Consider the following 26,707-nt stretch of genomic DNA (forward strand, 5'->3'; position numbering starts at 1 on the left):
ACCGAGGTTTACGTAATGGGTACATGACTGCGACCAACGTACCTAAATCTGTTAACACAACCGGAAAGTACACTGCATGATCGTTATGGAAGTGTAAACTTCATTTCGTATAGCATCACAACTACATGTAAAAGGCATTAATCAGAAAAAGCACTCTACGTATTCAGCCTCAGCACATGTCTCGAAGTTCTCAGCTCTTCAGACCTACCTTACATTTGCCGTAATACACTCTCAAAGAAAATTATGTAATTTTCCAATAGCAGCTTATCAAAATGATGATTTCGCTGGAGGAAGAAGGCATTCTGTTAAGAGTGCTCGAGTTCACGACAACTAGACAAAGAATAAATGATCACATGATAACTAACCAAGGAATCGTAATAAACTGTAAATGTCTTCGGGATGAAAAACAACTGAAGAGAAATTTGGAATAATTACTAATTAATATTCTAGAAAATCAACACTTTAATCAGCAGTGAAATTAAAGGCGTCCTTCATCGGGCCACAAAGGTCACAATTACCATAAAACATCAAAATTAGAACAAAAGAGCACCATATAATTCCTGATCCCAGCAGTAATACTAAATACTAATAGTAAATAGTAATGTTAGCAATGGCCTATGTTCACGGATGAGTTAATGAAAAACCGATATTGTTCTTTGAACATGGAACCAAGCCCCTCGCTTTGAAGAACGGACTTAACCTTGATCACAGTGAAAGCACATCAATAAATCTGGAAAATAAGCAGACTATTTAGCTAAAGTGCGCGAGCATGAAACATTATCAACCACAAACCCTTGTAGGCTGAAGCATAGAAACGCCATCAAAATTAAACGTCAGAGAAACTCAAGGAATCTGAACCAAGGGAAGTGCAGGTAACGCCCACGCGATGTGATTACCCCAGGGCGGAAACGCAAGTATTCTTTGTTCCTCAGTCCAAATCTCTACCGCACTAAAAGCGAATTGCTCCATCTGTAAACGTGTTCAGCATATGGCGTATATATGAGGTTTTGGTTCAAATGGCTCTGAGCACTATGGGACTTAACTGCTGAGATCATCAGTCCCCTAGAACTTAGAACTACTTAAACCTAAGGACATCACACACATCCATGCCCGAGGCAGGATTCGAACCTGCGACCGTAGCGGTCGCGCGGTTCCAGACTGCAGCGCCTAGAACCGCTCGGCCACCCCGGCCGGCCATGAGGTTTTGCTATGCAGCCAAAGAATGTGGCATTCCTAGCAGACTAGACCCGTGATTGACACTTCTCAACATTTCAAGCGCCGGCCGGAGTGCCCGAGCGGTTCTAGGCGCTACAGTCTGGGGCCGCGCTACCGCTACGGTCGCAGGTTCGAATCCTGCCTCGGGCATGGATGTGTGTGATGTCCTTAGGTTAGTTAGGTTTAAGTTCTAGGGGACTGATGACCTCAGAAGTTAAGTCCCATAGTGCTCAGTGCCATTTGAACCATTCGAACATTTCAAGCACGTTGCCATTATTTGGACCACTTTGAACTCTTAGCTAGATCTGACTGAATATTGGTGCAGTTTTTTCGACATAAACATTCCCCTATGTATACTCAAAAGTAAAAAAATGGTCCATTGTAAAAACGGCAGAAAAATCCGACCATCTGAATACCAGCATAATCACAGAGCCAGAAAAACAGGGCCAGACGAAGGGAGAGACGAAGCGAGTCATTGACTCAGTAAAATACGAGTTATTCGACGCTCACACTGTATTCACCTATGCCCCACGTGCTATGATTGAATACTTCACGACACAGATTATGGACCTGACTGAATGTTCGAATTGCAATGACAGATCCTGGATGTTAAACAATATGCGGCATAGGGGTTATAAAACGCCTAAGAATGTACTTATGCTCACTATCTATTGTACAGGCTAACTAAGAATGGAAGACCAATTTTACCAAGAAGTTTATTATTTTCTAAAGCCGCCCATATTCGTCTTTCGCAACTTGAAACCATAACTTTACACGTTTTGGAACGAAGATTAAAGCCACAAAACTACACTGCACGAGAATATGGAGTCATGTGTTCAAAGAGACTATTCTCACATCAAGTCTCTGTATGTTCATCTTTTTAGAAATGGTTGCGGTACTTGGCTGTTCAATAGAGGATCTCAAATTAAATACCTTGCAGCCGTCAATTTTCAACATTATTTTAATTGGCAAATAGTTTCAGCGTTTTATTACGCCATCTTCAGGTCCCTTACCGACGTGTAGGAAGACTCTACCCCGGTTCAGGCCAAAACCGGGTCCAACAATACTGGTATTAGTAGACATTTGCTACAGTCATCTCTTGAACCATCCCCAGTCGGCAAGTGATAGTTGAAGAGATGACTGTAGCAAATATATACTAATACCAGTATTGCTGGCCGCTGTTTTGAACAAGATCGAGGTAGATTCTTCCTTCACGTCGGTCAGGGGCCTGAAGATGGCCTAATAAAACGCTGAAACTGTTTGCTAATTAAAATAACGTTGAAAATTGACGGCTGAAAGGTATTTAATTTGAGATCCTCTGTTCTCACACCTCTTGCTCGTGGCGTAAGGGATAGAAGAATGTAATGGTAAACTGAAGGTGCAGATCTGAAAGTTACGTGCTCTCATTTTCTTTATCATTTGTGCTAATTCGCAAGAATGGAAAAAAAACGCGATGTTTCGGACAATGTGTAGGAAGATTATGAAATCGACAAGTGAAATAGCTGTCTTTACTGCATATCGGCTTCGCTATAGTTCAGATACGTACTTTTCTTCACGTAGCTAAAGTCGCGAAAGATGTGGTGTCTTGCGGCAGAGAAAATATCCGATCACAAAAGCGACATTTGGAGAGCTATTCATAAAAGATGGAACGGAACATAAAAACATTAACAATTCCACTTAAGAAATGTTATAAATTAGTAAACCATCACGTAATACTTATTATCCGTAACTGTTTAAAATACTGGTTACAATTTCCCAACAACCTTACAACAGAACACTTCGAACAAGAGCGAACGAGTAACGATGCGTAGATGTTGATGCGAGATTAGACATTGCAAATGTGAAATTCACGTGAATTAATAACCGATGTAGCGCCAGAATCTTGAATGCAAGCATACAAACGTGCATGCATTGCGTTGGACAGGTGCCGGAAGTCAGTTTTTGGGATGGAGTTCCATTCCTCTTGCACTTTGTCAGTCAATACAGTTACGGTCAACGCTGCTTGTGGATTACGCTTGAGTTGTCCGATGATGTCCCGTATATGTTCGATTGGATACAGATCTGTTGATCGAGTAGGAGAAGGCAACATGTCGACGCTCTGTAGAGTCTGTTGGGTTACAGCAGCCGTATGTGGGTGAACGTTATCCTGTTGGAAAATCCCCTGGAGTGCTGTTCATTAATGGCAGCACAACAGGTCTAATCACCAGGCTGACGTACAAAACTGCAGTCAGGGTGCACGGGATATCCACGAGACTACTACTGCTATCACACTAAATTGCAGCCCAGGCAATAACTTCAGCTGTAGGTCCGTTGTGTCTAGCACGCAAATAGGTTGGTTGCAGACACTCAGCTGGCCTCCTCCTAACCAACACACGACCATCACTGGCACTGAGGTAGAACCGCTTTCAACACTAAACACAACGGTCTTCCATTCTGCCCTCCAGTCAGTTTTCGCTTGAGACCACTGAAGCCGCAAATGGCGGTCGTTTGGGATCAGTGGAATGCGCGCTACAAGGCTTCGGCTCGGATCTGTCCTTGAAGTAACCACGTTTTAACAGGTCATTGTGTCACGGTGGTGCCAACTGCAGCTGAAATTGCTGCTGCAGATGCAGTACGACGCGCCAGAGCCGTACGTCGTCCCTTTTTGTTGTGCCACGCGGTCGTACGGAGTTCGGTCATCTTGTGACCATTCATTCCCGTGACAGTTGCCAACAATCATGAACAGTAGTTATATTCGTGCCAAGTCTTCCTGCAGCATTGCAGAAGTAACACCCAGCTTCTCATAGCCCTATTACAGACCTCGTTCAAACACAGTGAGGTGTTGATAACGGCGTCTCTGTCGCCTTAAAGGCATTCTTGACAAACTTCACCTCACCACGTCCAATCTCAAAGGATACATACGCTCACGACTATTACAGCCTGTATTTAAAGCAAACCTGATTTGTATCCTCATAGTGGCGTTACTAGCGCCACTCTTATGCGACTGGCGCGATATTTGAATAGATTTCGTCTTTCAGATGTAGAAACGGGAATACTAGCTTTCTTTTATCTTGTTGTAGCGATTTTTTCCGCCCGTGTAGATAAAACAAACGTATACAGCAGTGGATAATATTACTCATGCCCTGGGATCAGCTCCAACCGTTCACTTCTACTTAATTGTAATATGCACGTGGTGCTAATTCTAGATGGGTAACTGAGGTGTCGCCAAAGGTGTTCACAACTTATGTGAGACATAGGATGTTGATCCGATCTTGATGTACCTCTCCTGTCGCGCTGACTATATCGAGGGCGTTTAAAGAAATTTTCTTTGACCACACGGTCTGTCCTTCAGCGTAAGCCTAGCTGCGCAGGATCGGCAAACATCTGCAGTATGCAGATGAATTGCCTTACCATCCACACCTGTCACACATTTGGCACATTCATGAGTTTTTAGGTATCCTGCATTCACACGACCACTATTAAACGGCAGTAACACGAATTTTAAAGCTATACCCACCTCAGGGGTGCCTATAGGAATAGTAGAAGTTGTATTTGCATTGGGAACTATGGGTTAAATATTAAACTGTGTGATGGGTGAGACCTCGCAATGTCGAAAGTCTGTCCCCAGACAGGATTCTGGAGTCAGTAAATGCATGGTATTCAGGACAAACCAACAACAGCCTAACATGCATTACATATATGTCTGCTGTAGCTGTTTCCGGTACACCTGTCCTTTTTCCTGTTGCTTAAGAATTCAACGTTGGACACACGCGTGTTACAACTGTTCAACCTTGGACAAAATTTGAACTAGCGACCTCCGCCTTTCCGCCTCAGTTCCATCTGTAACAGGAGGTCGGCCAGACCGACTTTTCGCCTTATTTCTTAAAATTGAACAAGAAACAACTTCAAGGAACTTCTTTTTTCCACGGACATTAGCTACCGGATCGAAACCGGTAACACCATTTAAAAAGAAAAAAAAGTAAGTTTCTTGCGGTTGTGACTGGTCATCTTCATTTTTAAGCAATAAAAAACCGCTGTTCTCCAAGAGAAATATTCTCAAAAATTACTTCTTCCCCTTATTATTTACACCTAACGCGGCAAGTCCGTGACCACTGCTGCACCTTTTGACGACATATACTTCCTCCCCAGGGGTCAACATACGAGCGGCAAGCAGTTGCAACATCTCGGGCAGTCCGTTACAATGGCTCATCAGGAGTGTTCAGTTCGAGACAGAGTCATCGTTCTGATTGAAGAAGGCAAGTTTTCGATTAGTGATGCTTGCAGGAGGTATGGCGTGCCGCCTACTATCGGAAAGAGATGGTGGAAGAATTAAGTTGAAAGAGGCATTACCAGCGGAATTCCTGACTCAGACAGCAAGACACTGAGCACACAGCAGGAGAACACTGAGCCGACTGCTTCCCTTCCTAAAAGTGAGCCAGTTGCGGTGAAAGGTCAACTAAAAGTGACACAGTTCGCCGAAGACTGAGGGAAACAGGGCTGCACGTACGAAGATCCGCTATACAACAGGAACTCATCGAGGAAAATGAGTTGGTCCGGCTGGCATTCGCAGAGCTCCATCTGAATGCGGCGTGGGAAATCGTAATTTTCACAGACGGGAAGGCGTTTTCCACGAGCAACGATGGCCCAAGAGTGGTTTACTGGATTCGAGGCACAAGACATCGCGAAGAATATGTAGCAACGGCAGGAAGTGGCCGGCTGTCGTTTTCCTGTGGGTGTTAAATTTCTGAGAGAAGAGCAGGAATGATCCTTAGGATTAATGGAACCCTTAATAGCAGGCAATACGCCCACATAGTGAAGAACGTGCTGATGCCTTCAGTGAGAATGCTGTATACTAAAGGAGGATTACGCTACAGGAAGACCATTCACCTGTGCGTAATGAAAATATGTGGGCGGAGGTAGCAGGAACACTGTTAGAGAACTGGCCACGAAACCACCTGACTACAGCTGACGCCCGTTGGCACTGCTTTCATGAAGCCTCTTCTAGCCGTTATGTCCAACGCCTCATAAATACCATGCCATGACGCATCATTGCAGTCAGAAATAATGGATGATTCTGGACAAAATATTAGAGCACTGAAAGCAATTTATTTTCTTTATTGTTCTTCTGCTCAAATTTCTGTCAGCAAGAGCCAGTGGAAGATCATTTGGCGACGGAAAAATATCGAATACGAGATGAGAAACTATGAGTTAGTTTTCCTTTAAGTTTTAACTCAAAAAAATTTCTTTTAATTTTAAATTTGGAAGACTACATTATCTTTATTTGCTCTCTCCTACATACGTAAAAACCAACAAATTAAGAGGGAGTTTTTTGAGGCTGTTTATCGTTATTTTAAATTCATCTCTCTCTTCCTCCCAAAGATGTATAAAACATGTCTTCTAATATTCATTCACTATTAATTTCCCCCCGCCCACCTCTCTCTCTCTCTCTCTCTCTCTCTCTCTCTCTCTCTCTCTCTCTCTATTTTTCTCTCTGGTCTCATTTGCCTTTTAATTCATTTTCCAAAAATAATAAACAGACCAAACAGTTGTTGAAATAATATCTTTTTTTTTAATGCTGCCCTCTATCTCACCCCTTTCTTACTTTCATCCTCTATCATTTCTCCCGAAACCTATGAAACAATTCCTTTTTAAATTCCCTGTTTCATTATCCATCCTTCGAACTGAAAGTTCTTTGCCTTTTCTCTCTCCGCAACGGTAAAATAACTGTGAAGTAGTTTCCTGTATGATCTACTTTTCTATACTTCTGAACCGAGCAAGGTGGCGCAGTGGTTAGACACTGGACTCGCATTCGGGAGGACGATGGTTCAATCCCGCGTCCGGCCATCCTGATTTAGGTTTTCCGTGATTTCCCTAAATCGCTCCAGGCAAATGCCGGGATGGTTCCTTTGAAACGGCACGGCCGACTTCCTTCCCCGTCCTTCCCTAATCCGATGAGACCGATGACTTCGCTGTCTGGTCTCCTTCCCCAAAACAACCCAATCTTTCCGCCTACCCACCTCATTCCGTGTTCCCTTCGTCCCTCCCTTCCGACTACATCTCTCTCTCTCTCTCTCTCTCTCTCTCCTTTCCTCTACCTCATCCAGCGGTTCTAGGCGCTACAGTCTGGAACCGCGCGACCGCTACGGTCGCAGGTTCGAATCCTGCCTCGGGCATGGATGTGTGTGATGTCCTTAGGTTAGTTAGGTTTAAGTAGTTCTAAGTTCTAGGGGACTGATGACCACTGCAGTTAAGTCCCATAGTGCTCAGAGCCAATCTACCTCATCCAAATTCTTACGCACTGTCTCTCTCTCTTTCTTTCTCTCTCTCACACACACATACAGAGAGAGAGAGAGAGAGATTAAGTGCAGAGGTGAGAGACATTACGGCAGTAGCTCCCTCATGCAAATGCTTATGAACTGACACACACACATATATACCTACCACGCATCTCTCCCTCTCTCTCTCTTTCTTTCTTTCTTTCTTTTCCCTCCTTCTGCCTCATGCAAATGCTTACGAATTGACACATACACACACACACACACACACACACACACACACACACACACATATATATATATATATATATATATATATATATATATATATATATATATATATATATATATAGTGTGTGCGTGTGTGGCTTTGTGAATTCATAAGCATTTGCATGAGGCAGAGGGAGAGAAAAGAGAGAGAGAGAGAGAGAGATTCGTGGTAAGAAGGGAGGGGCGCAGGGGCATGGAATAGGGAGGGAGGTGGGTAGAAGGGAAGAAAAGAAGGGACCATATAGAAAAGTATGTCATAGTTCTTTCATCGTCGGGGAGAGAGAAGAGGGATAACGCAGGAATTTTTCAGTTGGAAGGATGGGTAATGGAACAGGGGATTTAAAAGGAAATTGTTTCAAAGGTTTTGAGAGAAATTATAGAGGCTAAAAGTAAGAAAGAGATGAGATGGAGGGAGCTATTACAAGAAAAGATATTATTTCAATAACTGCTTGGTCTGTTCATTATTTTTGGGAGGTGGATCAAAAGGCAAATGAGACCAGAGTGAAAGAAGGGGAGGGAGAGAGAAAGAGAGATTCGAGGGGAAATTAAAAGAGAGAGAGATTGGACGGGAAATTAAAAGTGAATAAATATTAGAAGAAATGTTTACGTATTCTTGGGAGGAAGAGAGAGACGAATTTAAAATAACGATAAATAGGCTTATAAAATACCCTCTTGATTTACTACTTTTTACGTGTGTAGGCGACAGCAAATAAGGATGTAGTATTCAAAACATAAAATTAAATGAAATTTGTTTCAGTTAAAAGGGTAATGTAAAGGAAAACTAAGTCATATTTTCTTATCTCGTACTGAGTGAGGTGGCGCAGTGGTTAGCACACTAGACTCGCATTCGGGAGGACGAGTGTTCAGACCCGTGCCCGGCCATCCTGATTTAGGTTTTCCTTGATTTTCCTAAATCGCTTCAGGCAAATGCCGGGATGGTTCCTTCGAAAGGGCACGGCCGACTTCCTTTCCCACCCTCCATCCGATGGGACGGATTACCTCGCTGTTTGGTCCCCTCCTCCAAATCAACCAGCCAACCAACCAACCAATCTTATCTCGTGTCTGACATTTTTCCGTGGCCAAGTGATCTTCCACTGGCTCTCGCTGACAGAAAATTGAGCAAAAGAACAATAAAGAAAATAAATGGCATTCAGTGCTCTAATATTTTTTCCAGAACTATCCATTATTTCCGACTACAATCACGCGTCACTTAATGGAATTTATGAGGCAGTCTTGCTTCCCACCGTCTTCGGCGAACTTTGTCACATTTAGTTGGTCTTTCACCGCAACTGCTTTCTCCCTGAATAAAAATTGGTGAACTAGTTCGTAAGAAACTTTCTTGAATTTAAACAAATAATTGATATCTGTACTGTAAAGTTGCTAGATGCCAGTAGATAGTGTCTTTAGCAGACATGTGCCCGGGTCTGATATCTTTGAAAGATAGACATATAAATAAAGGGAAAATGTTTGTCTGACCGACCTTCTGTGGCAGATGGAACAGAGACGCAAAGACGGAGGTCTCTAGTTCGAATTTGGAACAAGGATGAACTACTGTAACACGTCTGTGCCCTGCGTTTAATTCTTAAGCGAAAGGAAAAAGAATCTGGTGTAACGGAAACAGCTACAGGAGATGTACTGGTACATGTAATGTAAGTCACGCTGTTGGTTTGTCTTGAATACCATGTATTTATTGGGTTCAGAGGTAGTCTATGGATAGACTTCTGACTTTCCGAGGTTCCATCAGTCACACGGTCGGTATTTAATCCACAGTTCTCAATACACAAGTGACTATCATTGCCATAGTCAGCTTTGAGATGAATTCGTATAGCTTTAACAGTACATTTTACTGCCGCTTAATAGTTGTAACGTGAATGTAGGATACCTAAAAACTCATAAATATGCCAGATATGCGTCACGTGCTCATGGTAATACAATTCATCTGCATACTGCAGATGTTTGCTGGACCCCGTGCAGCTGTAGCTAGGGTTACGTTGTAGGACACGCAATGATGTCGAAGAAATTTCTTTAAACGCCTTCGACATCATCAGCACGAATCAACATCGGATCAATATTCTATGTCTGACATAAGTCATAAACACCTTTCACAACATCTCAGAGTTATCCATCCACAGTCAGCACCACGTGCATATTACAGTTAAGTAGAGGTCAACAGTTCGAGTTGACCCCCAGGGCGTAAGTAATGACGTCCAGTGGTGTTTTCGTTTGTTTATCCACGTTTCTTTGTTATGTTTGTTACTGGCAATCAGCTTTCCGCTACTGTTCAGAGTCTTCCCACGACTTCTTCCACTGCGCCGTATCCCGTACTACTGTTGCCACGACAGCCCGTCACAGGCTGCAGCTCACTCCGTCATCGTCTGTCTCTTGTCACTGTTCGTTTTTGAGGCAGTTAATGTGTTGAAACTTCCTGGCAGATTAAAACTGTGTGTCGGACCGAGACTCGAACTCGGTACCTTTGCCTTTCGCGGGCAAGTGCTTTACCCTCTGAGCTATCCAAGCACAACTCACGACCCGTCCTCACAGCTTCAATTCTACCAGTACCTCGTCTCCTACCTTCCAAACTATACAGAATGGTTCAAATGGCTCTGAGCACTATGGGACTTAACTGCTGAGGTCATTAGTCCCCTAGAAATTAGAACTAGTTAAACCTAACTAACCTAAGGACATCACAAACATCCATGCCCGAGGCAGGATTCGAACCTGCGACCGTAGCGGTCTTGCGGTTCCAGACTGCAGCGCCTTTAACCGCACGGCCACTTCGGCCGGCTAAAACTACACAGAAGCCCTTCTGCGGATCGGGACGGGTCGTGAGTCGTGCTTGGGTAGCTCAGATGGTAGAGCGCTTGCCCGCGAAAGGCAAGCGTCCCGAGTTCGAGTCTCGGCCCGGCACACAGTTTTAATCTGCCAGGAAGTTTCATATCAGCGCACACTCCACTGCCGAGTGAAAATCTCATTCCAGTTAATCTGTTGTTAATTTGCTTGTAAATAATCGCAGAGACATCCACACAATATGCCGCATCCCAGAATTTGCGTTCAAGAAATAACTGTTATGACGAAAACCTGAATAATGTGAGCCGCTGAGAGCCGAAGTGATCCAAATTTTAAAAATTTTGTTTTTTATTTATATGGCTCACTTTACTGACAATGCACGGAAATCTGAGAAGGGGTAAGAATAACTTCCACCGGAGCCACTTGAGAGCTCCAAATGCATTCTTCCTCTCTCGCCAGAGTGAGTCACATTCGCGGAAATAGTGGTATTAAGTCAAGCGGCAAGGTCAGGTTGTCTTGTTATTCTACGCTGTTTTGCCTATTTATATAAGCTCTAAAATCACAAACGCATTGTAACACTGCTAGTAATTATTAGCATTATTTTCTTTCTTTTGATTTGTAACACGCAGAAGTTATTAAAGCAGAACTTTTCTTTATAAGGGAAGTTTGCACTCCATGTTGAAGTCTAGGTTAAAGCCCACACGAATCAATCTGTGATGTCCCACGTTAAATACATAAACCATAAAACTCATCCCTCTCAATAATGCTGTGCAACCTGTCACGGAGGCGAAAAAGAAAGGCATGATGACACTTCCCCGTACATCTCTCCGGTGCACCACTCTTTCTTCAACCTACTGACAACTGCTGCCGGCCGGTGTGGCCGTGCGGTTCTAAGCGCGACAGTTTGGAACCGCGTGACCGCTACGGTCGCAGGTTCGAATCCTGCCTCGGGCATGGATGTGTGTGATGTCCTTAGGTTAGTTAGGTTTAAGTAGTTCTAAGTTCTAGGGGACTGATGACCTCAGTAGTTAAGTCCCATAGTGCTCAGAGCCTTTTTTTTTTTTTTTTTTTTTTTTGACAACTGCTAGTTCGACACAGGAATCTGGATCTGCACATGTTGACCCTTTGGCAGAGGAAGATGACGTGGACGTTGACATCAAATAAAGAGTCCATTATAAAGCCTCTTGAAATATCAGCATGACAAGAATTACATTTTAAGAAATTTCGACGTTTAGAAACACAATTTATTTATATTCCGTAGATGAACGCACTGCTGAACTATTAGATTCAGTAAGTAGCAGTCTAGTAATGAATAATAACAACGCAATTATTTTAATTCGCTGTGTGAGAGAAAAGTTCATGATAGGACAACAACAGCAAACACAATTTCCTGTATCATACTATGTTTATGTTTTATAAATAAATTGCATTTAGGGAGATTAAGACACATCCTTCTCAGATATTCAACTTCACCAACACTTTTATAATAAGAGTGATGCAACTCTTTATTTATACCACTTTACCTTTCACTATGAGTAAATTTCTGAGAGGAAAAGTGGGACACTAACTTTTAGGGACTATAAAAAGGAATTTAAGGTACAAATAACTAAAATGTCTGTAGTAAACGTAATTATAATATTTTATTTCTACATTTCATCAAATGAATCACGAATTGTTGTAAAGCATGACTTTTCATTAAACGAAACGCAAAACTTTTCATTTCTCAAAAGTGAGAAAAATTCAGTTACACCATTTTGGCTCACCGCGGCTCAGGTGTTGTAAACCCTGTGAACAAATTGTAGACTTTTTCGCCAAAGAAAAGTTTGTAGGACTACGTTTCGCAGAGTCGGCATTGTATTGTATCGAACACGACCATGATTAAAGTGAAAACAGTGGTTCGACACATATGATGGATGAGATCTGTTGTAATATAGTCGAGCATTGTATAGCAACGTTTTGCTTAACTAGGCCAGCAACTGGAAGATACAGCGAATAACGAGTTTTACTGTTTTCATTCTTTACCACGATGTCTGGGTTGTGGTCAACGAACTGTACCGAGCTTAAAACCCATTAACTGCACTTTTGTCACTACTCGAGGTGCGAATGTCTGAGTTCAAACTTCTCTGAAAGCCTTTGACTGTGGGCATACTTTTTTTCTAGCACTTCGTAACAGACTTAATAGGTAACAATTAATACTTTCTGACAGTTAGGTGATCCAATAACGTTGCGTTAACAAGTTGATAACATAGTCCATCCATGAGAGGTTTATTGGCTGTATGAAGGAGTACACGTACTCGTTACATCCCTACTCGTTCGCTCTTGGTCGAAGAACACTGTAGTTAATTTATTCGTGTTCCGTGTAGCTGTTCCAATTTATTACATTTCCTACGCTGAATTGGTAATGATTTCATTTTCCTTTCTATTTTCTCTTTTTTTAGAATAGCTCTCCAAATGTTACTTTTATGGTTGGATGTTCTCTCTTTCCTGCGAATTCGCACAAATGATAAAGAAAACGGCAACATGTAACTTTGAACTCTGCACCTTCAGGTTACCATTCCATTCTTCTACTCATTACGCCCCGAGGAATAGATTGTGAACAGCCTCTTTGAACGCATGACTCGATATGCTCGTAGAAGGTGATTTTGTGGCTTCAATGATCGTTCCAAAACGTGCGAATTTATAATTTGAAGTTGCGAAAAACGAATATAAGCGGCTTAAGAAAATAAAAAACTGGTTTGCAAAATTGGTCTTCCATTATGGTAGATAGTGAGCCCTTATAAGTACATTCTTAGACGTTTTATAGCCTCTGTGCCGCGTATTTATTAGCATCCAGGTGTTGTCACTGCGATACGAACATTCAATCAGGTTCATAATCTGGGTCGCAACGTACGCAATCCTTAGCACTTGTGGTGTAGGTGAATTCAGAGTGAGCGTCGAATACCATTTATTGAGTCAATGACTCGCTTTGGCTCTCTGACGTCACGGCCTGTCTCAGTTTTTATGCTGTTATTGCCAAATCGTCGGATTTTTCTACCGTTTTGCCTCCAGTAGCCCTTTTTTTTATTTTTTCTATTTTTTTGTTGAGTGTACAGAAAAGAATTAAACTCGACCGCAGGTGGTGGAAGTATATTGGATTTCGTATTATATATTTATGCATACAAACGTTACTGACACTCCCTGGACAAGTCTCCACACGAAGAGCCATGTATCAAATGAGAAGATGAGCAATTACGATATTCCCCCCACCCCACCCCCCTACTCCAATGGTCCTTCTGCCCAAGATAAAGTATTCCCATCTCAAGGACAAATTTCACAAGATTGATTTTCTTCCATCTATTCACTTTCTATTACCTCTACTTCTTTCATGTTAGCTCTGGTGCAGGGGTCTGGCGTTACAGGCGAAATCAATAAAGAGACGAGTTCGAAGTCCCAACAGTGAGTTATAAATGGGATGGAGAAGGATGGGGAAGTGAGTCGGGCTTGCTGTCCACTGCTGCATCTTGGTCGTGTATATTAAACAAACCAGGCAGCTACATGGGTTTCTCGTCTGAATGGAATCTCGCAGTGCCCTACATGCTATTCTGTAAATGCATCCAACAGATAAGGTATCTGAGATGGTCAAAGACGTTACAGAACTCCTATAAAAGCAGAAAAAACAGGCGGAAGTCTGTTTACTTGGTCACATTGGAATCAAGGGGAATTAAGAAGCTGACCGTGCATCAGAAGCAGCATGCCAGGAAAACGCCATACTTCACCATAGCGCCCCCCCCCCCCCTCAGTCAACTGTATCATGGTTCACAAAGATGGTGATGGCTGAGTGGAAAAGACAGTGGCGGGGAGATCCAGTGACTTTGGCACACTTCCGTCCAAAGTCAAAGGAGGGACGAAGCAGTCTCTACTCGCTTTAATATTGGACACTGAGCAATGGCATGTGCTTATCTCTTGTGACATGAAGATCCGCCAAAATGCACTGTTTGTGGTGTAAGAGTCACAGTGCAACATGTTTTAACGTGGTGTGTTTCACACAGTACAGTACAGCAACATAAATGTGACCACCGCCTATGTTCGACATCAACATGCAATAGCGAATCACAGCACTAGCAGCGGAGATTATATAGAGCGTGTCGGACAATATAGACAATAGTGCAGTCATTGCCTTAAAGCGTAAATAGAGCGATTTATCTGACATCCAAAAGAGCATGATCATTGACTTTCGGGCAAAGTTTGGAAGCATTTTCGAAACGGCTAAGTCTGCAAACCGTCCGCTTGCTGCTGTGGTTAAAGTATGCCCTGGATGGCAAAATGAGACTATCCAAAACCACGAGGCATCTGTGGTGCTCCGCGACCCATAGATAACAAAGGGTGAATGACGGCTGCAGAGATGTGTATTGACGAACACACGTGCAACTGTCGAGCAACTGACCGCCCAGATGAACCAAGGCCCTACCAACAAAATCTCTTTAATGACTGTTCAGCGAACGTTGTTGTATATTGACCTCTGCAGGATGTGCCTGGATCATGCATCCACGCTAACTGCTGTCCATCAGCGATGAAGGCTGGAATTTGCACGCCAGTGCCGAAAATGGACGTCCTGAGTGGCGATAGATAGCCCTTTCAGATGAATCACATTGTATGCTCCATCGGCTTGAAATACCCGAAAGGAAACATCTGGCAGCACCCGTTCGAAGGGTCCAGGCTGGAGGAGGGAACGTTGTGGTCTCGTGAATGTTTTCGTGACATTCCTCGGGTGATCTCGTTATTCTGGAAGGCACGATGGATCAACGCAAGTATACATCTATCCTTGGGGACAATGTCCATCCCTACACCCAGTTTGTTTTTCCTCGCCCTGATGTCATCTATCAGCAGGACAATACGAGTCACGCAGCTCGCAGTGTACGTGCATGGTTTGACGAGCACCAGGATGAGTTTACCGTACTCCCATGACAACCAAACTCCATGGGCTTAAATCCGCCTGTGGGACCACCATTATTTGGCTATTCGCGTCATGTATTCTCAGACGAAAAACCTAGTGTCGGAATGACTCCACATCCCTGTCAATACTTTCCAGAACTTCACTGACTCTCTTCCGCAAGTCTGGCAGCGGTCCTCACTGCAAGAGGTGGTTATTCAGGCTTTCTACATGTTATAACATTAATGTGACTGGACAGTGCATACGCTGAGAAGAGGGCCTTTGACGTACCGGGGGACCTTGAATTTTAGGACATAACGAGACAAGGGCGTGAAAACTGTTTAAATTTTCTATAGTATCAGGAATCCTACTCAATTTGATTGGAAGAGGTTTTCATGTGTTTCTGTTAATTATGTTATCAACGAGCCCTCTTATCAGTACTAATGATGTATGGCAGCAGTATCAGCCGATGTACTAGTGATGGCAGATGACCTCATTGTTAAGCACACAACAATTTTAAGTTTGTCCCCCTCCCTCTCTCCCCTTCACCCCCCCCTCTCTCTCTCTCTCTCTCTTCCTTTCTCTCTCTCTCTCTCTCTCTCTCTCTCTCTCTCTCTCTCTCCCTCTCCATTTCGCCGTCCTGTTTACTAGTGGAGAATCCATACTTCGGTTTGTGATTGCCAGGAAGGTCCTCGAGAGCCTTCACCGGCTTGATGGTAGGTGGTTGTGCAATGGATGAGTCTATTGAACTCCACTTCCGATGGAGTCTCTCTTCTTCCTCATCTACATCTACATCTACGTCTATATGGATACTCTGCAAATCACATTCAAGTGCCTGGCAGAGGTTTCATCGAACCACCTTCACGATTTTCTATTATTCCAAACTCGTATAGCGCGCGGAAAGAATGAACACCTATATCTTTCCGTAAGAGCTCTGATTTCCCTTATTTTAGCGTAGTGATCGTTCCTCCCTATGTAGGTCGGTGTCAACAAAATGGTTTCGCATTTGAAGGAGGAAGTTGGTGATTGGAATTTCGTGATAAGATTACGTCGCAACGAAAAACGCCTTTCCTTTAATGATTTCCAGCCCAAATCATGCATCATTTCTGTGACACTCTCTCCCATATTTCCCGATAATACGAAACGTGCCGCCTTTCTTGAACTTTTTCGATGTACTCCTTCAGTCCTATCTGGTAAGGATCCCACACCGTGTAGCAGTATTCTAAAAGAGGACGGACAAGCGTAATGTAGACAGTCTCCTTAGTAGATCTGTTACATTTTCTAAGTGTCCTGCCAATAAAACGCAGTCTTTGGTTAGCCTTCCCCACAACATTTTCTGTGTGTTCCTTCCAATTTAAGTTGTTCGTAATCGTAATACCTAGGTATTTAGTTGAATATACGGCTTTTAGATTAGACTAATTTATCGTGTAACCGAAGTTTGAGTTCCTTTTAGCGCTCAGGTGGATGACCTCACACTTTTCCGTATTTAGGGTAAACTGCCACTTTTCGCACCATTCAGATATCTTTCCTAAATCGTTTTGCAGTTTGTTTTGATCTTCTGATGACTTTATTAGTCGATAAACGGCAGCGTCATCTGCAAACAACCGAAGACGGCTGCTCAGATTGTCTCCCAAATCGTTTATATAGATAAGGAACAGCAAAGGGCCTATAACACTACGTTGGGGAACGCCTGAAATCACTTCTGTTTTAACTTTCCGTCAGTTACTACGAACTGTGACCTCTCTGATAGAAACCACAAAGCCAGTCACATAACTGAGACGATATTCCATAAGCACGCAATTTCACTACGAGCCGCTTGTGTGGTACAGTGTCAAAAGCCTTCCGGAAATCCAGAAATACGGAATCGAACTGAAATCCCTTGTCAATAGCACTCAGCACTTCATGTGAATAAAGAGCTAGGTGTGTTTCACTGGAACGATGATAGCGTTGATACTACGGGCAGAGTCGCAGAGCGTGGAGACGCTCGGTGTGTTGCAGACACAGCACGGTGAGCCTGAGGCGTCGTGCGCTGACGTCTGTGGTGCTGTTCTTCCTGCTGGGGCTGCCCTGGTTGCTGGGACCGCCAGCCAGGTTGCTTGTGCTCGCCTACCTCTTCTGCATCATCGCCACGCCGCAAGGGTAAAAGTCTCCTCTCACGTTTTACATTAGCTATAACACTAGCAGCAATAAACAGTGCTGCCCGGGTCAGTATTTATAGTACAGCTAATGCCACAAGGATCGTTTTTCGTATCAGTCACTTACAGACGTACATTGCATTAAACGTACGATGTATATAGTCCACTGTATACCAAATAATTAACCAACGATGTGATAAAATATTCATAACATGTAAGCTTTCATGGCCGGCGTCTTCATTAATTAAAACTTCCGGGCTGAATAGCCGTGGTCCATGTATAAAACTGCTTCTCCTTCCTGACGTGTATAAAATTCCGTGTAGCTGTGGCATAGTTTATATTGGAACAACTAAAAGGAGTGTTGATACCCGCCTAACGGAACACAAAAGGAACTGTAGTATGGGACAAATTGACAAATCAGCTATAGCGGAACACATTTTCAAAGACGGTGATCACGAAATTAACTTTAGTGAGACAGACGTGATAGCTAGGACCTCACATTATTATACCCGCATCTATAGAGAAGCTATAGAGATCTACAAGCACGAAAATAATTTTAATAAAAAAGAAGAAGGATTGAAACTAGACAAGATATGGCAGTCGCCTCTGTACCAACGAAGTGACTATAGATTACCTATAATCGATAGAGATGGCACTAGCCAGAGTTTTAAAGTCGAAAGCACGTGATGAGTGGTGGCGCTATCTAAGCTCTCTATATAAGCAGGACCTCCAGCGCCTAGCAGCCAGTCGCCGACTCACCTCAGAAGAGGTTGCCCGCAGTAGGCAACGAAACGTCAGGAATGAGAAGCAGTTTTATATATGGACCACGGCAGTTCAGCCAGGAAGTTTTAATTAATGATAATAATAAAATATTATTAATAAAACAGGTCAGATCAAAAGTTACTTAATTTAACAAGAAATTTTTTTGTTGTATGTATATATTTACACTTTCATTTTTCACAACACTCGCTTATACACTATGTTTGTATTTCTATTATTCGGATTATAAATGAACATATTTTAACTCGTAATCAGGTGACATACAACTGGTCTGTAAAAAGCACGATTCCTTTAAGTTAATGCTACAATATCGGAATGCTTGGCGCTGTGCTTTGTTGATGGTCATGCTGTAAGTCAATTTTACTGGAAGTTGCAATCGCCTTAAACTGAAACGCAATCCAGATGATATTAAAGGAATTCACGGCATAAATACCATTTGCTTCTTTTTCTTTGCCAGTCATTATATTGGTTTCGATGATGTCATTCTGCAGTTGCTTGATGCAGAGTCTTATACCTTTACGAAGTTTCGGCGATTTAGGATAACTGGCGAACCGCCCTTCAATTTGAATCATTGTAACCGCAAGCCTGGACCATTCAATGAATTTTAATAAATCAGTAGGAAAGTTTAACAGTTTCATTTTCATCAGACATGGTACCATTCGACATGCCTCTGGAATCGGACGTGGTACCGATTTCTGCCTCTGGAATCATCTATTGGACAGTCTTATTGACGTCGTTGACAATTTCGTTTTTCGTCGCTAGAATAACTCGCCTGCATAACCATACTGAACTAGTATAATTGTCGACGATATAGTTTGCTTATGAGATGATCAGTTATTATAACAATAATTTTCAGCCTCATATATCTTCAAGGGTTTCGGAATTTTCTGGAAAAATCCAGTTCACAACCCGCTTCCAGAAAATTCCGAATACGTCTCTGTTCCTTACTGACACACGAAACGTAACTCAAGCCGTTTTAAATGCTGTTCATAAAGACAATGTGTGAGAAAAATTCTCAACCACTTCCACCCACCGCGACCAAACTCCGCTACTAACAGCGGAAGACCAGTGACTATCTGCCCCAGAACCACGAGTGGTTAGCAGTAAGTGGCCGTGCAGAAAGCTTGTCTTTACATACACACACTTGACAAATAGCACCATTCACAGTGCTTACCGCTCTTTTATAAACTAACACTATTATGAAATTAGAAATGTACTTCGGCTGTCAGATGTGCACACCCCATACCACAATCCCATCTTGGTAGTCACTGGAGGGAGAGTCGTCTAAGCCAACACTCAGCAATTTTCTGAAACTTGCGTAAGGTCATATTGTAGCTGCTTATAGCGATATGTTTCTGTGGTGTAAAAGGAAGAAAGTAGGGAGCTTAGTGTGCTGTCAACGTCGAGGTTACTGAAGATATAGCTGGAGCTTCGAATGATACTAGATGGGGTCAAACATCGCTAGGAATTGTTCAAGGAACATTGCGGTGATCCTGTTGTCCACTTAAAATGATTTTGGGAATCCATGGAAAATGGGAATCAGAATTTGAACATCGCTTATCGTAAGTACAACGACTGTGTCTTAACCATTTCTCCGTTTCGTTGCAGAACCAACCTGTTACTTAACTAAGAGACGTACGGAAGGCCGCTCGAAAAACTGTTTAGGAGTAATTCACAACGCTCAAAACGGGCGCGCAAGTGCTGAGCTCTTACTACGCTGCAGTCAGTTGGTCAGTTAACACGACCTTAAAACGAGCTTTCGTTTCAGTACTCCTGTGAAGTGCTAAATTGACGGCATCCTCTGTATACAATCGTATTGTCGGCTGTGACGCCACTGGTTCTATCTGTTGCCTTACTACCACCACTCAACCAACTAGATACATCAGTCAGCTTCTCAGACCGCCGAAAGACAAGCGTATTCAGACGTTTATAGTATTTCACATTCTCGTGGAGAATTCTACATTGGCGTAACTGAAAAATGACTTAAAGTGAGACTTGAGGAAAAATCCTCAATGGACGAATCTGTTTCTAGTGATACTGACCACACAGCAAAGTTCAACGACACTTAAGTCGTAAAACAAAGGGAAATTATGCACTACAAAACCCTAAAACTACCAATCCATGAGAGAGTTTGAGAGCGAGGACCTGAGAGCGGAAGTTGCTGGCTGGTCAAGTTTTGTACTCTAGCGTGATGTCATACTACTTGTCGCTATGTTACAAGAGTTGAAGATACAGTACAGGCAAAACCCGTATTGTTAAGAGCCAATACACGGCTCAACAAGGACTCCACTGTTGGTAAAACAATGGTGACAGAACTGAAATTGAAGGACGTACCGGACATAGCAGGAGCCAATCACACGAACAGGACGAAATCCAGATAAACAAAAAACTAGCCAAACATGCTGTGGCACGAAAGTACAATCATAAACGAAGGCGTCGACTGGCAGAAAAATCAGTTTTGCGTAACTCCTGAGAACTGTACCCATGTGCGTTGCCGAAACCTCGGGAAGGAGAAATGTTAATGAACGACGACCAATGTGACCAGAGTCAACAATTAGGTGAATACTAACACAATAGCAGCGAAAACCAGAGTAACTTCATCAAATAAGGCGATATTTACGTCCCCTGTCCGCTGAGCCCACTTCAGCCTTGTAGTGGCCAAATGCCAGGCTGTAGAGACAAGTGAATTGGAATAAGAGTTTCCAGAGATGTTAATACGACTGAACCAGAACTCCACCAGCAAACTTGCAGAGGTTGTTCAAGGATACATTTTGTGTGTTTTCGCATAAGGGACCCAAAGTACTATGGTGTGGTTGGCTGCGGTGCGACATTGTGCCGCTCTTCCAAGGCTTTCAGTGAACTCACACACGAGGAGCAAATTGGCCAACTCTGTCAGTAAACCTGTCCATAGTACTGCTGTTATCACTGTTAAGGCACAACTAGCACCGCCGAAAAACAAAACCGTAGGGTCTACACACAACCGAGAAGTATCTAACGGTTCTCTTTTGATGTTCTCTATTGGTTTTATGCTTTTTGATGCATTAATTATTTTCCTTACATAGGTGAGACCTTTATAAGCAGAGTATCTTATAGGAGGCCGAAATAAATGTTTGTTTTCAAATTAAATGATCGCCAGGCTCCCTACAAGATTATCATAACTGATTTTCATCTAAATACAGTCAAGGCCAAAGTTCACAGTGCGGTAGCGTTCTCGCTTCCCACGCCCGGGTTCCCGGGTTCGATTCCCGGCGGGGTCAGGGATTTTCTCTGCCTCGTGATGGCTGGGTGTTGTGTGCTGTCCTTAGGTTAGTTAGGTTTAAGTAGTTCTAAGTTCTAGGGGACTTATGACCACAGCAGTTGAGTCCCATAGTGCTCAGAGCCATTTGAACCATTTGAACCAAAGTTCACAGATCTACGACAAATGGTATCTCTGAAAGTATTTGAACTCTCGCAAAATTAACTCATGGACCAATTCCGATTTAAATTAAATAATGTTTTAAAATGATTTTATGACTTCTGCTCTGGTGGAAAGCTGTAAGAAAAGTTTAAGTTAAGTCCGCCGCGTAATGGAGGCCAATTGTTGCCAGTCAGCGATCATTGCTATCGTCTTCTTGATGGCTCAGAAATACTAATTATTCTCTCTTTTCAATTAAAACATTACGATTAGTGGTTGGCATGTTCTTGAAATAATACAATGAACTCACATTTACACATATATTTCCATCAATAACCTGACACACCTTTTTTTATCGTCTAGTCGAAAGAACAAAAAGAACATCCGCTAGCGTTCAACGCTACACACAATATCTATCTAACAATAGTAACATGAGAATCAGAAACAGCAGAAGAGCGAGTAATATTTTTTCCATCTTCTATAGTTATACAAAGATATAAATGTTTCATTTCACCATATTCTTTACTGCGATATTGAGGTGTCACCGCCAGACACCACACTTGCTAAGTGGTAGCCGTTAAATCGGCCGCGGTCCGCTAGTATACGTCGGACCCGCGTGTCGCCACTATCAGTGATTGCAGACCGAGCGCCGCCACACGGCAGGTCTAGAGAAATTTCCTAGCACTCGCCCCAGTTGTACAGCCGACTTTGCCAGCGATGGTTCACTGACAAATTACGCTCTCAATTGCCGAGACGATAGTTAGCATAGCCATCAGCTACGTCATTTGCTACGACCTAGCAAGGCGCCATTATCATTTGCTATTTATCTTGTGATGCATGTACCATCAGACAGATGTTCACCAATTATGGATTAAAGTTAAGTATTCCAGAAGCTACGTACTATTTTTGCTACTATAAAGACCTTGTCATTTTCCAGACCTCACGCCAGCCTGCGTGAGCTTTAACGCGTGCCTTTCGGCTTCCCGTCACAGTGGATTGGCGCTCTTGCCAGTCCACAACAGATATTGTTTATCATCTTTGTTGTCTTTCCCTACCGTAGTATCGACGTTTTACTTTTTGTAAATAATTTTACTTTTTTTTTCACAATTCACTTTCAGTCTGGTCGTATTCAACAATATTTTTATACACACTACACGCGCATTATTCTTAAACATCGCAAAAGGGCCACTACAAGTACTAAATGCAATATGAGGGCAACGAGTTAAAGAGGTCATTACCGTTGTCAACTGCAGGCACCGTGAGTAAATGGAAACAAGATCAATAGCGCATTCATTCTACGTATGCTCTGTTGTGTACTGTTTTCACTGCACTACTGACAAGTTAACTGGGAGAAGAAATCAAACTAAAGGCAAAGCCTCTGTAACGCCGGCCGGAGTGGCCGAGCGGTTCTAGGCGCTACAGTCTCGTACCGCGCGACCGCTACGGTCGCAGGTTCGAATCCTGCCTCGGACGTGGATGTGTGTGATGTCCTTAGGTTAGTTAGGTTTAAGTAGTTCTAAGTTCTAGGGGACTGATGACCTCAGAACATAAGTCCCATAGTGCTCAGAGCCATTTGAACCTCTGTAACGAGCTGCCGGAGATCGCGGATGCCTTCCACTGAGGTGACAAAAAGTCATGGGATAGCGATGTCAGTTTTCCGACGTGATTACGACCGCACGGCAGGAACTATAGTTCAATTCTTTTATCTTGGCGGCTCGCGCATGCCTGCCTAGACGCGGGAGATTGCTGCGTTGCCAGTTGCACACGACGCACGCGCCAAGAGAAGCAGCGCCATAGTATACCATAGTTCGCAAGCTTACGTTTAGGGGGGAGCGCGCAGTTCATGAAGTAAAGCCACCACGGCCGCATTAACCCTTTCGCTGCTACAAAGACGTGCTCCCTGCATTCCGCGCTGTGGGCGATTTTGTCACTGCACTGCTCGCCTGTGCAGACACATTGTGTTCCGACTGCTTTGACACTCTTTATCATTCGATTCCACAAAAACTATTTGGCTCAAAAATTAGATTTTTACCTATCTTCTTGACTGATACCTTCCCCCCATAAATGACTTAATTTTGTTTCGATGTTCAACGGAGTTATTGTGCAGCATTAGATGTAGTAAACCATTGCACGAAATTTTGAAGAGTTTGAAGAGGTAAAGTCCATAGAGTATACTTTCCGGGTGGTCGATTTTAGTTGCCACAATGTTAAGAATGAAATGTGGACAAGATACCTATATATTTCATTTAATTTAAGTACCACATAAGTGTCGTATGTAATATTGAGAAATATTCCACCTTTCGCGACTGTAACAAAAGTTGTACTTACACTGGGCACGTTTGGCTTTATTTTAAAGCACTTCAATCAATCCAAAGGAAGTAGACAAAATACATTAAACAAAACTGTGGGCTTACAAAAACATTAGGACTTGAATATACCGTCTGTCAGTGAAGTGCTCAGAGCTATGTCAAATATAATTTTGTGTGTGGCACACACAAACAGCATTTATTTGCTAAAACACTGATGAGCCAACACAAACGTTGAATATTGTGCTACCGCAGCACAAAACTACGAAAGGTGACTTGGCAATGGAGGACACAAAATACAGTCCTCTTATGATGCTTCAAAAGAGAGGAACGCATCTGGTCTAAATAAGTCGCTTATTACAGTTGCAGAAGAGGGATATATTTCAATACCATTGGTAAAACTGCGACTGTGGAACAAAAACAAGAAATAAAACATGAATACCATTGTGTATGTGCCATACCTTTCACCGATGGAAGTGCTTTAAAATAAAGCCAAACGCGCCCTGTGTAAATAAAACTTTTATTACAGTCGCGAAAGACGGAATATTTCTCAATATTACATACGACACCTATGTGGTACTTAAATTAAATGAGATATTGTTATACAGTAAATATTATATGAAATTTAGGTATCTTGTCCACATTTCATTCTCAACATTGTGGCAACTAAAGTCGACCATACGGAAAGTATACGCTATGGACTTTTACCTCTGCAAACTCTTCAAAATTTCGTGCAATGGTTTACTACATTTAATGCTGCGCATCAAAACAAAATTAAGTCATTTATGGGGGGAAGGTATCAGTCAGGAAGACGTGTAAAAATCAAATTTTTTGGCCAAATAGTTTTTGTGAAATCGAATGATAAGTGTGTCAAAGCAGTGGGAACACCATGTGTCTGCACAGGCGAGCAGTGCAGTGATGAGGAAATCGCGCACAGCGCGGAATGCGGGGAGCACGTGTCTGCAGCAGCGAAAAAGTTAATGAAGAGGCAAAGCACTAGAAATTTCATTCAAACGAATAAAATTCGTGAAGTAAGGCACTCCAATATTGTTTTTAAATAAAGAAAATATTAAGCACCACACAAAGTTAGAACTCATAACCATTCACTTGGCAGCCCAACACCGTAACTGTTACGATACCTCAGCTCATCAAACAGTGTAACTCCACAAGGACTTTAACATCTCGCGCAACTACTTATAAACACTGTTGGTATGACTATGAATTACTCACGCTTCGTCGAAGTACAATAAGAAATATACAATTACTGCTGTTCTTTATTGCGAAAAAGCAGTTCGTGAGATTGAAACAAACACCTTTCCTTGCTATCGCCTGAATTAGGAGTCTTATTGCTTGTTTGGTTTAATTAATTAATAGAATATGAAGCAATTGGTATAAAGAATGCTTTTTCCAAACTTTCTATAAAAGAAAGTCTGCTATCAAGACATTGCTTTTGTTCTATTACTTCTTTTATGACTGAACGTTTCTAAAACTGAAGACACACGTCCGTGCTCTGCACTGCAGTCGAGATCTGGCAACGTCGTTCTCTGTTCATTGGCTGACTGTGTTTTGTGACGTCAGATGCGCAGAACGAACCTAAACTCGGCCGCCAAGATATATGACGCGCACTTTAACAGACTCTGAACGACGAATGGTAGTTAGAGCTACACGCATGGGGCATTCCATTTCGGAAACTGTTGGGGAATTCAATATTCCGAGACCCATCGTGTCAAGAGTACGCCGAGAATACCAATTTTCAGGCATTACCTCTCACCACAGACAACGCAGTGGCCGACGGCCTTCACTTAACGACCGAGTCCTGCGGGATTTGCGTAGAGCTGCCAGTGCTAACGGACAAGCAACAATGCGTGAAGTAACCGCAGAAATCAATATGGTACGTAGGACGAACGTATCCGTCAGGTCAGAACGGCGAAATTTGGCGTTAATGGGCTACGGCAGCAGACGACCGACGCGAGTGCCTTCGCTAACAGCACGACATCGCCTGCAGCGCCTCTCCTGGGCTGATTGAAGGGTTCGAGTGTGGCGCAGAACCCACGAAGCCAGGGACCCCCTGGTTCAACTGACTCGATCATTGATTGGAAATGGTTCTATTCAGCTACTTGGAGGTCATTTGCACCCATTCACAGAGAAAGTTTCCAAACAACGATGGAATTTTTATCGAAGACAATGCGGCATGCTACTGGGCCACAATTTTCTGGACAGTTCAACGGAATTACTTGGCCACCCAGATTGCCCGACATGAATTCCATCGAACATTTATGGGAGATAATCTAGAGGTTAGTTCGTGCACAAAGTCCTCAGCCGGCAACACTTTCGCAATTATAGAATTTGGTATACTAAGTATGAAAAAGGTCGGTTAATATTTACAGGGTTATTACAAATGATTGAAGCGATTTCACAGCTCTACAATAACTTTATTATTTGAGATATTTTCACAATGCTTTGCACACGCATACAAAAACTCAAAAACTTTTTTTAGGCATTCACAAATGTTCGATATGTGCCCCTTTAGTGATTCGGCAGACATCAAGCCGATAATCAAGTTCCTCCCACACTCGGCGCAGCATGTCCCCATCAATGAGTTCGAAAGCATCGTTGATGCGAGCTCGCAGTTCTGGCACGTTTCTTGGTAGAGGAGG

At 42.8% G+C, this 26,707-nt stretch overlaps 2 protein-coding genes across 2 annotated transcripts in view; both read left to right on the forward strand.

Annotated features, from left to right (window-relative positions):
• Positions 1 to 26,707, forward strand: part of LOC126237373 (uncharacterized) — a 786,945-nt gene that overhangs the window by 716,701 nt on the left and 43,537 nt on the right. The gene's annotated exons all lie outside the window — the stretch shown is intronic.
• The window catches only part of LOC126237374 (uncharacterized), a 274,642-nt gene that overhangs the window by 203,220 nt on the left and 44,715 nt on the right, over positions 1 to 26,707 (forward strand). Inside the window, exon 13 of the mRNA XM_049947459.1 lies at positions 17,434 to 17,574. Within this exon, the coding sequence (XP_049803416.1) occupies positions 17,434 to 17,574 (141 nt within the window). The remainder of the gene's footprint in view (positions 1 to 17,433; positions 17,575 to 26,707) is intronic.

Source organism: Schistocerca nitens, chromosome 2, assembly GCF_023898315.1.
Source record: "Schistocerca nitens isolate TAMUIC-IGC-003100 chromosome 2, iqSchNite1.1, whole genome shotgun sequence".
Classification (NCBI taxonomy): Eukaryota; Metazoa; Arthropoda; class Insecta; order Orthoptera; family Acrididae; genus Schistocerca; species Schistocerca nitens.